The sequence below is a fragment of the Lepidothrix coronata genome, unplaced genomic scaffold, assembly GCF_001604755.1.
Source record: "Lepidothrix coronata isolate B3197 unplaced genomic scaffold, Lepidothrix_coronata-1.0 Scaffold8, whole genome shotgun sequence".
Classification (NCBI taxonomy): domain Eukaryota; kingdom Metazoa; phylum Chordata; class Aves; order Passeriformes; family Pipridae; genus Lepidothrix; species Lepidothrix coronata.
The window spans coordinates 8,156,528-8,169,301 of NW_016690188.1; the positions used below are offsets into that span (position 1 = coordinate 8,156,528).

General features: G+C 39.5%; 1 protein-coding gene across 7 annotated transcripts; it reads right to left on the minus strand.

Annotated features, from left to right (window-relative positions):
• ZNF518A (zinc finger protein 518A) lies at positions 1–9,942 on the minus strand. Of its 7 annotated transcripts, none has more exons than XM_017803947.1 (3): positions 9,833–9,942; positions 8,062–8,180; positions 1–5,690 (listed from the first exon to the last, which is right to left on the minus strand). In XM_017803947.1, exon 3 carries the CDS (start codon positions 5,576–5,578, stop codon positions 911–913), a length of 4,668 nt encoding a protein of 1,555 aa, XP_017659436.1. In that variant the 5' UTR covers positions 5,579–5,690; positions 8,062–8,180; positions 9,833–9,942; the 3' UTR covers positions 1–910. The 7 variants fall into 7 exon arrangements, with proteins under 7 accessions (XP_017659436.1, XP_017659441.1, XP_017659439.1 ...); XM_017803952.1 differs by lacking the exon at positions 9,833–9,942 and adding an exon at positions 9,316–9,329; XM_017803950.1 differs by lacking the exon at positions 9,833–9,942 and adding an exon at positions 9,312–9,329.
• Between the last annotated feature and the right edge of the window lie 2,832 nt (positions 9,943–12,774).

A 12,774-nucleotide genomic window follows, 5' to 3' on the forward strand; every position in this document is an offset into this window, starting at 1 on the left:
TAAACACAAGTTGTAGCAAATTTAATAGTGACAAAGTCAATACAGATTAGGAATGTTCACCATTCTTTAACACCATATACATTATGAATATATATACTGCATATTTTCAATCGACTTTATTCTGACTCACCGCATTAACACAAACGTAACATTTTATTAATTTATATGAAAAATACTTCACTAAGAAAGTAGACAAACTGCACAGAAATAGTACAAGTGTCATGTGCATAGCAATATAGCTTAAAGCATTCACATATGGCTTTGTTTAAATGAAACTGTTGGGGGAATGGCCCTATGCAGACCCATGGTTACACAGTCGACATAATGTAAACTGCTTCACATCTTTGAGGCACTTGCTAACAATAGTGTTCAATCCCTGAAAAACAAAATCAAGAGCTAATAAGTGAAAAATAACAGAAATCCCAGGATAACAACTGCGTGTATTTGAAAAGATTTTAAAAATTGGTTTTAGTAGTGCATGCACAGAACTGAAAAATGGGGGATGGGGTGTAATTTCTGTGCAAGAATTATACCAAGTAACTGAAAAGTATAAAAATATTTACATGTTTAGAGATTTTTAAATATGTACAGAACAAAAGCCCTGAAGATTCATTCTATAGAATAAAAATATAGCACATAATAGTAGTAATAAAAAATAATATATCTTTTTATGGAATTGTATTTGCAGTTAGTTACAAGTTATTTAAACCACAAAGCTCCTTGATCTTTCTCAAAGCTGATGCCAATAGGGAATATGCTCTTTCTTTTAAAACACAAGCACTTTTCATCATTTTTGAACTTCAGTTACAATACTGACATAAAAAACAAAATCACTTGTGTATCCTAATTCAATTGAATATTTTTTGAAAAACTTTAATGCATGGTATTTAAGTTTTATTTTCTTCACCAGTCATCCTTCCATTAACGAATTCCAATCTCGAGTGGCCTCCATCAGATGTCTCTGTCCATGTCCTACCCAATTATCCTGATTGTCAAATATTCTACCACAAAACCAGCAGCTAAACTTAGCTTTCAAGGTATTATTAGAGGTAGTTTTCACAATCTGGTAATTGTTTTTGCTAGTCTTTTTCAGTGTCAATTTTAAGACAAATCTTTCTTTTACAGGGCTAATAGGTTTTATGGTCCTGTATCTTTTTTGAGAAAAATCATCAGTAGTTCCATCCAAAGGATTGCAGAAGGCTGGCTGCAGAAGCGCTTCAATAGTTCTTTTTGACAATGAAACCTTAAGAACATGTCCCTTAAATTTAGCAATAGTTTTCATTACATTTACAACTTCTGGAACATCTACATCAGGATGGTTAAGCACAACAACTGGTTGGTTTCTCCGAGGGCATTTTACAAGCTGATTAGAATTAAAAGGAAGTAATTTCAAAGTCCTCACAGTTTTTTTTGATGCCCTTTGTTTGTAAGGGCTACCTGATTCACTAACAACTGCAGCTTGATTCTTTTCCTTACACTTTCTGTGCAACATTGCTTTCTTTCTTGGAGGTTCTGGGCAACTAGCCTTCCTTTTACGTTTGAAATTCTTATTTCTTTGCACACCTCGAGTTTCTGAACTTTTAGACCGCGTTTGTTTTAAGCGAGGTTTTACTTTTGCAGTTCTGGTTTGGGTGCTCCATGTTGACTTCTGACAACCAAAGTTATTCCTGTTGTTAGCAGTTATTACTTGTGTACTCTCAATAGAACCTTTTTGCAATCGTGTCCCTGCAGATTTAGTAGAATAAACAGGTTCTACAGGAGGAACACAACATGCTGGATTAGAGCTTGCCAAAGAGGCATTTGCTGGCATTAACCCACCTGGTAAGATTAAGGCATTATTAAAACTAAGATTAGTTTGTTTCTGTGCTAGTGCAGGAGTAAGGAACTGCAAGTTATCTGCCTGTAGTGAGGGCACTGAGTTGCTCACTGACTGAGTGGTATCAGCCAGTGTATGTGAAGTAGGAGGTTTCATTTTCGGCAAAAGCTGTTGTTGCATGGCTCTAGTTTTCTTTGGTTGACAATTTTGATAATGAGCATTATCCTGAAAAAAAATTGGTTTATGAACTACAGGCTTGTTTGGTGTCGTACATTTCAGAAAAGCTCCCTGCTGTCCATCAGGCAAAAGTGCATAAACATCTTGTTCCTGTTTAATTTCCTGTTGGTTTACTGACTCCAAAGAACCAAAGACAGCGTCCCGATGCTCTGATAACACTTTCACAGAAGAAATTCCTTTCACAGATGACTCCAATGCATTTGCAGTTACAGGAGGTCCTCTGAATGGCATGCTAGTCAACGAATCATGTGCTGTACTACTTGCTTCCCTATTACAGGAACTTCTTACATTTCCAAAACTGTCATTTTCCCCCTTCACTTTTGAAGTTGATATGGTTATTTTACCAACTTCTCTGGGTGCAATTCCCCCTAAAACCTGAGAACTATCATTAGCGGCACTTGCAACTGTTCCAACTGCCCTGCTAAAAGTCAAAATCATTCCAGGTCCCTTATTTGAAACAAAAGATGCAGGTACACCTTTAGTCACGTGCCCATCTGATGAGCTGGTTGATGGAAGAGATTTTCCTGAAGCCACCTGTTGTCCAGGCTGGTTAGCAAGGTGCAAAGGAACAAAAAATCCTGATGGAAGAGACTTAAAGAAAAGGGTTTTCTTCTGTTCCTGAAGAACAGGTAAAACCGGCGAAAAGCTGCTGGGATTTTGAGCTGCAGACAGTACTTTCTCTTTTACTAACTGCTGTGTTAAGACTGAATCTGTACAAGTTTTTAGCAATGTACCAACACCCGGAGTTATGGATAATTTGTCCACATCCTGTGAATCAAATGATGTTTTGGATGTCTGTCTTTCTCTCCCACAATGTGTGCCTTCATTTGTGCTACATCTTGTGTTCCACTCTCTCTTATATAAATGAAAGTCTACATTAGAAGGAGGCCTCTGAAAACCACATGTAGTTGCAGAGCTTTTTAAATGCATGAAGGCTGTATTCCTGGCCTCATGACCAGAAAGCAGCTTGTCAGAATGAAGTTTTACAGAGTTATTTGTCTTGCTGTGGAACTCTTGCTGAGAAGTTGTTTTCACTTTTAACACATCTTGCAGTATCTGTTTTATTTCAGGCGATAAATAATTAGCTGCTTGTTCACTTTGCAATGAGAAAACAGATGTGATTTTAGGCATTAAGAAAGAGTTAACACAATCAGAGGCATTTTCTTGGAATTTCTCAGCTACGTTCTGAAAGCCTTGACCTATGGTAGTGTCCAAATACTGCTGGCCATGATGCTGGTCCTCCGTAAAACACTCACTGTCAACACCGCATTTAGACTGGCTTTTAAAAGACACAGAGTTATTTTTAGTGTTTATGTGTTTGTAAGTTTTATCAATATTTGATCGAGCTGACACAACTTTCTCTGCTTTTAAGCCTCTCATCGACTCTGAATATGAAGATGCAGATTCACTTCCACTGTTTTGAAAAGAAACGGTTTTGCTAGATACAAATTCTTTGTGTCTGTCATCTGTTGACATCCGAATGCTACATGGATTATCTAAAGAGTCCACTTTGGAATAGTTGTGAAAAGACAACAACCCTTCCTTAGAAGAATCCACTGAAGTTGAATAGTAGAGATTATTAGTTCCATTACTATTATTCAGGCCACCATTTTGTATTTTCAGTTCAGGAAAAAAGGGCATTTTTATAGGGTCACAATGAAGTGTATTTGTCATAGCGGGTGGTAATACCTGAGGATGACTTGAAGGGCTAAAGTTCCCCCATGAGACACTGTTTGGAGTTCCAGCTTTTGTTACTTTGTCATGTGGAGGTACAGTTGAGCTCAACTTCATTGGCAAATAATTTGAACTTTTTCCTACAGCTATATTAGAAGGTGCTACAGTTTCAGAAACACTCCTACCATACAGTATGGAGTTATTTTGTTTTTCCACTTTTATTTTTCCTGAATGATGTGCAGGACAAGAAAACAGAGGGGAGGTTAATGGGTGAACAGAATTGTTCTTTAAGGTTGACTGATCAGTTACATGTGCTATAGCACCTGAAGACAAACCACAGGGATCAGAAGTCTGGAGCAAAGGAGTTGCAGAACCATCATTAACCGGATCAGCCTTCTGACCCAACAAATACTCATTTTGCTTATTTGTAGGTAGTAATTTTATAACAATATGTTGTTTTCCATCTACCATTTTAAAGCCCATAAATTTAGCGCTGTAATTTGCCGGAACAGCTATTTTATTGTTTTTAACCATCAACACTGTTGGCCCATGAACAGCATTTTTCAATAATCCCAGTCCGTAACTTGTTCCATCATCTGCCTTATTGTATTGTGCAGTAGTAGCAGAGAACATTCCATCCACGAAATTACGCTTTTCTGTGTACTTAACTTCATCTTTTTCTTCATTTGTTTCCATGTCTCTCATACACTGGTTCAGCTCCTCAGCATTTGTCTGAATTTTATTCACACTTCTTAGCACTTGTGCATTTTCTTCTCCAGTATTGTCACTTCCACTGCTTACTTCTTTCCGTCTCCAGAGTGCTTTTTTGGATGCTCCTATTTTATACCTTTTCAACACAAGCTTTAGTCCTGCTGGAGTCTTCACTATTCTTTTTTCATATTTATCCTTTTCCAGTTTTTCTTTAGCAATAAAGTGATCTCTGTGTAAAGCTATGATGTGTTTTAAAAGATAATCTTTCCGTGATGTGCTGTAACTGCAATAATGACAACCAAAGGAAAACATACTGGTATGAACAAGAAGATGATTTTGGAGCTCCTCTTCTGTAAAGTTTTCTTGATGGCATTTTCCACATTTATAGGGAATCTCTTTGTGTCTGTGAATGTGCTGAACAAACGTGCCCACATCATGGGTAGAAAACGCACATTTTTCACATTGAAAGTGACCATTTACGCAATGCTTTGATATGAAGTGTTTTGTCAAATCCAACAAAGTGTATATCTGTTCATCATTACAGAGCTCACATTTTACCAAGGTGCTACGATGGATGCGTCGATGCTGTTTAAAGGACTGAAAGTCATTCGCTGAGAAGCTGCACATCTCACAAGGATACAAAGGCAACTCGCCATAGTGTAACAGCTGAAAATGTTTCTGCAGATCATTTGGGCTGTATCTAATGTTATCCTTGCACTTTGTACAAGTGAAATTCAGTATCTTTGCTGCAGTTTTCAACTCTTTTTCAAATTGCACTTCTGGTTTATTTTGCAAGTGGCTTCCCTCTGAACAATCAGGATTGCTTCCGTTTATTTTGTCTAGACTTAAGGACTTCCTTGCAGTTTGCTGCTTACACTGAAAGAGTTTTCTAAATCTATCAACTTCATGTTTCATTAATACTTCATTTGGAATGTTCACCTTGGGTAATTCAATTTTCACATTTTTTAGTCCATAAGCAAGATTGACATCTAAAATTGCTGGTTGAATCCTCATACTTAAAGGATCATTCACTGATTTTTTTTCCAAAGTAGTATCTGTAGAACAATTCCTCATAGTATTGTGATTTAAGAAACTAATTTGCTTTTTATCACAAAAAATCTGTTCCTTTTCAGATGACATGATTTTAGGCTTTAATTTTCTTTACGTGAATTCTTGAGATTAGTTTTACTTTCTGCAGCAAATGAGACTACTGCGCTGAGTCAAAGCTCTACAACTTCCCCATTTCATTCTCCTGAAATTAAAAAAAAAAGAAAATATTACTTTTAAAACTAATGCAATTAGAACACTCATTACAATTCATTAATGAATACATGCCAATCTCACAAGTTGTCGATTTTTATAACAGCATTTGAGGGAAGGGGGAAGGGAAAGGATGAGGCAAAAAAATAAGCAATAATCTTTACTTGCTTGTATTGGGGTTGTTTGTTGGTTTGTTGTTTGTTTGTTTTCAAAAAACATATATATAAAACTGGAAAAATAAATCTTAAAGAACAACATCTACTGAAAGATGAAAACATTGAAATTCCATGCCATTGAATTTTGGGGGTTTCCCACTCTGTAAGCATAAGAAATCCCAAGAGCTACTTTTTTAAAATGAAGATTGTATTTATTACTCATTTGGGATTTCAAGCAAACATAAACACTCCTCTGTGACATGGATCAATAACTGAACATAGCTGAAGTGCTAAAAACAAGTCAAAATCAGCAGGATTTGATATTTTCATTACTCAAGTCTGCTACTCTATTAGCAACTAACTATTGTGTTTAAAAAGCAAAGACAAAGAAAAATCACGATCTGACGGAAGATCTACTCCACTAATGGAGACATGACCTTTACCAACACCAAAAAACCCACCACACTGATCTACAATGAATTTTTCATATGCCTACCTTTATTACCACACAAGGCTGAAGTAGTCAATAGATAAAAGTTATCTCAGGTTTCTCACCATACTTTCAATCTTTTCAGAACAAGTGCATGACTGACAACAGTACTCTATGGATTAAAAGGCTCAGAGAGGTACGGTCAGCATCACTGCCGCACTACAGACTTCATGTCAGTGTTTCACAACAGGCTGCACCAACCATTCATAGCACCTCAGGTCTGTGCTCGAACAACGCTCCCACATGTCGACGCAGAATCAGCAGAAATGAAACAGCATCAAAAATAACTTAAATTTTGAAAAGCAACAGTGGAAAGTAAGAACTGTTTCTTCACTAGTACAACACTTTTTAGTAAAAACTTTTCCGCAGTAGAAGTCACAGAGTCCCTTTCTTCTTTCCTAACAAAATTGTTAGCTGAAATCTGATCAGTGGTTCTCTCTCCACTACTCCCGTGCCCACCCGGAAGCAACACAGACTTGGAACTCATTAGATCATCTTATTTATTCACATTCAAACTGAAAAAATGATCACAGCCTCTCCCTCCTTGTGATGAAGAGCTTCTAGACTGCTTCTAGAGCTCCCAGCCATCATAAGCAATAATCCTAATGTTTTCCAAATATTTTCCCATAGTCCTATGAGAAGCAAGTATGCAGCATTAGACATGCAAATACCTGACAAAGAAAATGAAGATTGAAAAATTTACAAGTCCATGTTCATGTATCATGTAGCAAGAAAAGCAAAGCTTTTTTTAAGCTTATGCTTTATTGCATTCTTTGGGAGAAGATATTAGCATTTGTGCACAATTCCTGAATAAGCAAAACAGGCTTTGACATTTTACACAGAACCCAATATCAAATAAATTCACTTAACTGTGCTCTCCAGCTATGAGACCTGCAAGATTTCAACTATACACCTGACATTCAAAAAACTGACAAGCCACGAGATCTACAATCCCTCCTTGGGAATCTTTCCAAATGAATACACTCTGAGTACAGGATTTTTATTTTTCTTTTAACTCAGTGACACACTTCCCGTCTTCCACACCGGAAATTAATACATAGGATACTACCCTACTTTGAGCCTTCAGAAGATGCAACTCATGTGCATTTACACTCCATTTCCACCAAAACATGTGTTATGTGTCCCCTTGTCAATAGTAAATCTGTTATTTGAACAGGAGCAAGCTGAACTCCCACATAAAGAAAAGGTAACTAAAAATAACTTAGATTTGTTTGCTTGAAGAACTTTTTTAATACAGATGCAACACAAAGATTACAGGTTGCATGATGCAATACATCATCCTGTCAGTAGCTGCCCATCATTCAGATTAAAATGTTATACTGTCAAAAACTGACACCTGAAGTATATTTACAATTAACATTATAAAAATCAGAAGTGGATAAAATACTGCAGAGAACAAGGCACAGGCTTTTAACATGGGGCCAATGTGGTCCTTAACTGAGCAAAATTTCACTAACTGCATAAAACATTTACGTTTCACAAAGAGTCCCAGCTGGGCATATACAAACTTGATCTGAGATCTCCTTTTACTAATTATCCTTATAAATTACAACCTAACTTTGTTATTAGTGGGTTGTATGCAACTATGGACAAGCACCTGCCACATGACAAATAAAAATATTTACCAGAAACAATCAACTGTTAAAAAAAAATCCCAGCGATCTTTAAATGTACATTATCAAAGAAGCCTGACTTACGCGTTAGGAAAAGACTTGACTTCAATTCTTCAGCAGCTGGGGTTTTTCCACAAACATAGAAGAGGTAAATATGCAAGACTCAGAAAAGGCCACAGTCAGGAGAAATACTAAAAAAAGTTCTGAAAACAAAAAGGAAAGCTATTTTAAAATGCATAACTGAAAGCTGAAAAGCACAAATCCCTCACAATTTTACATTATGTGCATTTTTGATACATTGAAGACAAAAATAAGTAGTATGTTCTCTCTCAAGGAACACCATCAAATACAGTATCAATATTGTATATATACAATATAACAAGGCCTATCTTAACCTTAGTTTTGCCACTACATCTCAGGCATTTGTAATTGATAAGCATAAACATATGGTAACTTAAAAACAGGACAGAAAGAAGTAACTGGTGCCTCTGTCCGTCAAATTTTAACTTGAACTCAAAAGGCATTTATCTTTTCTTCAGCAAAAATATTAATGAATTCTATAGCAAAGACCTAATTAGAAGTTCCTATAAAGTTTTGCAAATCCCTAGAAGGAGGCAGAATATTACGTTCACAGTATCTGAAATAAGTAAGTAGATTAAAAAACAGATATAACGAACACAAACATTGAAAATACATAAGCACGTGCCACAGTTAATTCTCACTAAAAAAACCAAACCAAACCACTAAGCACAAGCATAAGTAACCACTTGAGGCTCTAAGCCTCAATTTTCTTTCTCCAAAAATGCTCAGTCTGTCTGTATTTTGTTTGAAGAAAGTGCACACAGAGAAGTTTGAGCTATATACTTTGATCTAGTGAGAAACAACAAACAGGAGTTAGACACTGCTAAATTAGGTAACTTTTACAGTTTTTCCATTTCGAACAAAATTCAGAATACATATTGAGGCAGGCAGTATTTTCCACATTTCTGTAAAAACTTACACTTATTTAAATTTTACTTCGGGAAAAAAAAACCTGTATTGCAGCATATCACATGCCTAGTCCCATCCTATGTGTCTGCAAATTTAGAGTGGTGCCTTCATCTCTACCAAGATCTGGACACATGCAGGGACTAAACAGAACTAGATCTTAAGAAACCCATAGAGCTGGAGCGGTCAGATACGACCTGACAGCACAACGCTGCACTTGCAAAAAAAAAAAAAAAAAATTATAACAAATCACCAGATCACTCTCACAGCTCACAGAGAGACAGACAGACACACGGCGAACTTGGCATTCACGAACAGAGCAGAGACACTCGGCCAGCCCTGCCCACCTACGGGCACCGCCGCCGCCTCCGCCCGACCGGGGCTGCCGGGGGAGCGGCGGTGTCGGGGCGAGAATCGGGGAGCCCGGGGAGCGCGGGGACGGAGCCCCCGCGCTGCCACCGCCTCAGGGTGCGACTGCGGTCGCAGCGCCGGGCTCTGCCCGACAGCACAGTGGGGGCGAGCGGGGCCCTCCCTCCCCTCGCCGGCTCCTCCTCGGGAGCCCCGCGGCCCCTCGGGCGGCCCCGGCGGCAGCGCCGCCCCGCCCGGAGCCCGGCGGAGGAACACGGTGCCGCGGCCCGCGGGAGCCCGGCATGAGGCGCCCCCAGTTCCGCCCGCCCGGCCCGACCGCCCCGTGACCCGTCCGCCGCCGGCGGGGCGGCAGGCGAGCACTATTTAATGGTGCCGCGTCCCGCCCCGCCGCGGCTGGTGCTCCCTGCTCGCCCCGCTCCGCCACGGCGCCGCGCCGGGCCGCCACTCCCGCACGGCTCGGGGACCCCCCGCTCCCGCCCGGTGCCTCCCGCGCAGTTACCGCGGGTCCCGCCGTCGCCCGGCGCGGCGCTGCCGGAGGCCATCACAGTTTCCATCCGGGCACTGCGGGTGCGAGCCCGACGAGGGGCGGCCGCGGCGGAGGGATACGCGTTCACCTGGGGGCGACGGACGGCGGCCGCCGAGGGCCAAGGCGGGCGGGGCGGCACCGCCCCGCGGGACCAGCACCCAGTGACCCCGCTGCCTTCCTCCTCCTCCCCTTTCTCTTCCTCTTCCTGTTCCCCCTTTCCTCCTCCTCCTCCACCTCGGGCGTTGGGCACATGGCACGGTCAAGGGCACCGCCCATCGTTGCCTTGAGTGTTTCAGCGCTTCCCTGTGCCCAAGGGTGTGTTTGGGCCCATGGCGCTGGGCAGGGAGAGCTGATGCTCCTCACAGAGGAAAGAACTGGCCCAGGCTTTTCGTGCCCCACTCTAGACACGAGTTTGCTGACCTGCATAGACACAACAGTAGGCAGGATATATAGGGGATGTCTGTAGGAGATGTCAGCACTTAAAGCATCCAGGACATTATATATATGCATGGGATCAGCTGATGTGTTTTAATATGCTCAAGATAATAAAAAATCAAAGCTGAAAATCAGTACGGAGCGCTTGTCTTGTTGGAGCCACAGTATCATTGCTGCTTACAGGTGGGATAAACAGCACTTGTTATTAGGAGCATGCGCTTCGCGTTTGTGCTGTTTTAATGCACGTGATCACCCAAAGGTCACCAAGGAGGATGAAGGAAAGGGAGAGGTAATAAAATTCAGATGCACCATGACCACAAAAGGGCGAATACCTGTGGCAGAAATAGACTGTAAAGATGAATTATGATTGAAGAGGTCATTGAAAAGGAAATCCTCTCTCCACTTGTGAAACCATGTTCAAAAATCAAAAGCAAAGGGGAAAAAGGTTTCCCAGAGGAAAAGGCCTAAACCATCTCATGAACAATTTAGCTGAGCAATGTAGCTAAACTTTCCTTGTGGCATCTAGTTGCAACAAAGTTTAATAAGTGCACTTTTTATTCGTGGTTAAATATGAGAACAAGAAGTGTTGCTGTCTTTGTTCGTGCACAGAATAAGGGTAAATTAAACATAAATATATTTTTGATTCCTTGTTCCAACTGACATCACTTATTTCCCTTGTGTCCTAGACTGTAACAGAAAATTAATAGAAGCCATTTTTGCATGGGGTTTTTGGCCCTAAAAAATGTCTTCAAGAAAAGAATTATATCACTGATGGTTCTACTACACCCAAATGAAACAATCCATGCCAAAAGCAAGCAGGGAAATGTATTCTGGTTTCTAATTCATTACACATTTCTAAGTAGTCAGAAGCAGAGATCGTACACACGTACCTTAGTGTTTGGAGGATTTGAAAACTTAACTACAGCTGAAGAAAGAAAAAAGAAACGTCATAGTTCTGGTAGCAGCCCTAAAGTCAGAAAAAGAATTATTTGTGAAAATCATCAGTCTAATGAGCAGCTACAGTATCGAATTTGTGTTAGAATGCTAGTATTCCTAATCTGAAATTAAAATATACATCATGCTATCAACTACTAATCCCAATGAATTCAAATATAAGATGGAAACAAACATTTTATCTTTATTTTATCACTTTATTATTCAAATTTAGAACATGTATGGATATCAAGCACACGACAAAAAAAGAAAACCTGTGAGATAACACCAGCAGGAGAGAAGAAAAAAGAAAGGTTATTTAATTTTATCTAATTTATCACATACATTGAGATCCTTTATAGCACAAGAGGAACCAAAAATTACATCAAAACACACAATCTACGGTAAATTTCTGTTGGGATTAAGATCTGTATAGGAATATATGGGGGAAAAATGGTGGCAATACAGTGAAAAACTACACCAAAAAGATTGACTTTCTATAGTAGCTTCTCCCAAAATTCATGAAAGAGCTCCTTAGTCATGAGAGTCAGCATCCACAAAAATGCTCCCCAAAATTCCTCAGTAACAGCAATAGTCTACAGCCTTCCCATTTGCAGGAATGCTAGGAACCCCTTACAAACTATGATATGAGAGGCTGCCTTATCGCTGAAGAGAGAACCAAGGAAAGCAACCACTGCCTTTTTACAAAACTCAGAGTAGAAACTAAATGAAAACCCATCTAGGCAATCCAAGGAAGATCAAAGTCTTCTCAAGTGGTACAGAAATAATCCTGATGCTGGCAGTTGAAGCTCATGTGACATCAGGAATGAATTGTGACAGAGCACACGAATGCAAACTTACATATTTCTGAGTACTTTAATTTTATCCCTAGAGTATGATTTGTTTAAGGCGTCATCACACACTTATTTCAAGGGTCTTTCCAGGACCAATGAATGCTACAGGGTGACTAAAATAATTCTCTATTATTTTTCCTGAAGACAGGGATCAGACATGATACATCTGGATATCCAGATGCACAGTATACACATCACTATTAAATTCCCAAATCTTACAAATTAAGGACTGAATCTATATAATATTCTAGTACTTCATTCTTTTTCAGAAGATAAATTGATTTTGGTCCACTTTATTATGTGACATCCTGTGAAAATGTTGTTCAATCACAAGACAATCTATGTTCTGTAAAACACGATATCCCACAACAGTTCTCAAAAAAAAAATTGCTGTGACATCTGCAGTCAGTTTTGGGTTTGGTGTTGATTTGGGCGGGGTTTTTTGCTGAGCATTGGCTATTGTCTCCAGAAGCATATGTAAGCTGTGTAGTATTTTGGAAGCTTTAAAGGTATTTGTACTGTCCCAGTGTGCATAATATCACATTATTCTGTGCACCTGAAATAGCAAACAATGGCAGGGCTTCCCGCTACATGTGTCATTAGTAATAGTCTGTTAAAAGTTGATAGGGCAATTAAGTGCAAATAAGTAGTCTTTATAGTGTGATTTTTATTATTGTTTCTATTAATTCTGTA

What these genes read in the sequence shown, in the direction of transcription:
- ZNF518A (XM_017803947.1), bottom strand. Translation starts at nt 5,578, where the DNA reads ATGTCATCTGAAAAGGAACAGATTTTTTGTGATAAAAAGCAAATTAGT.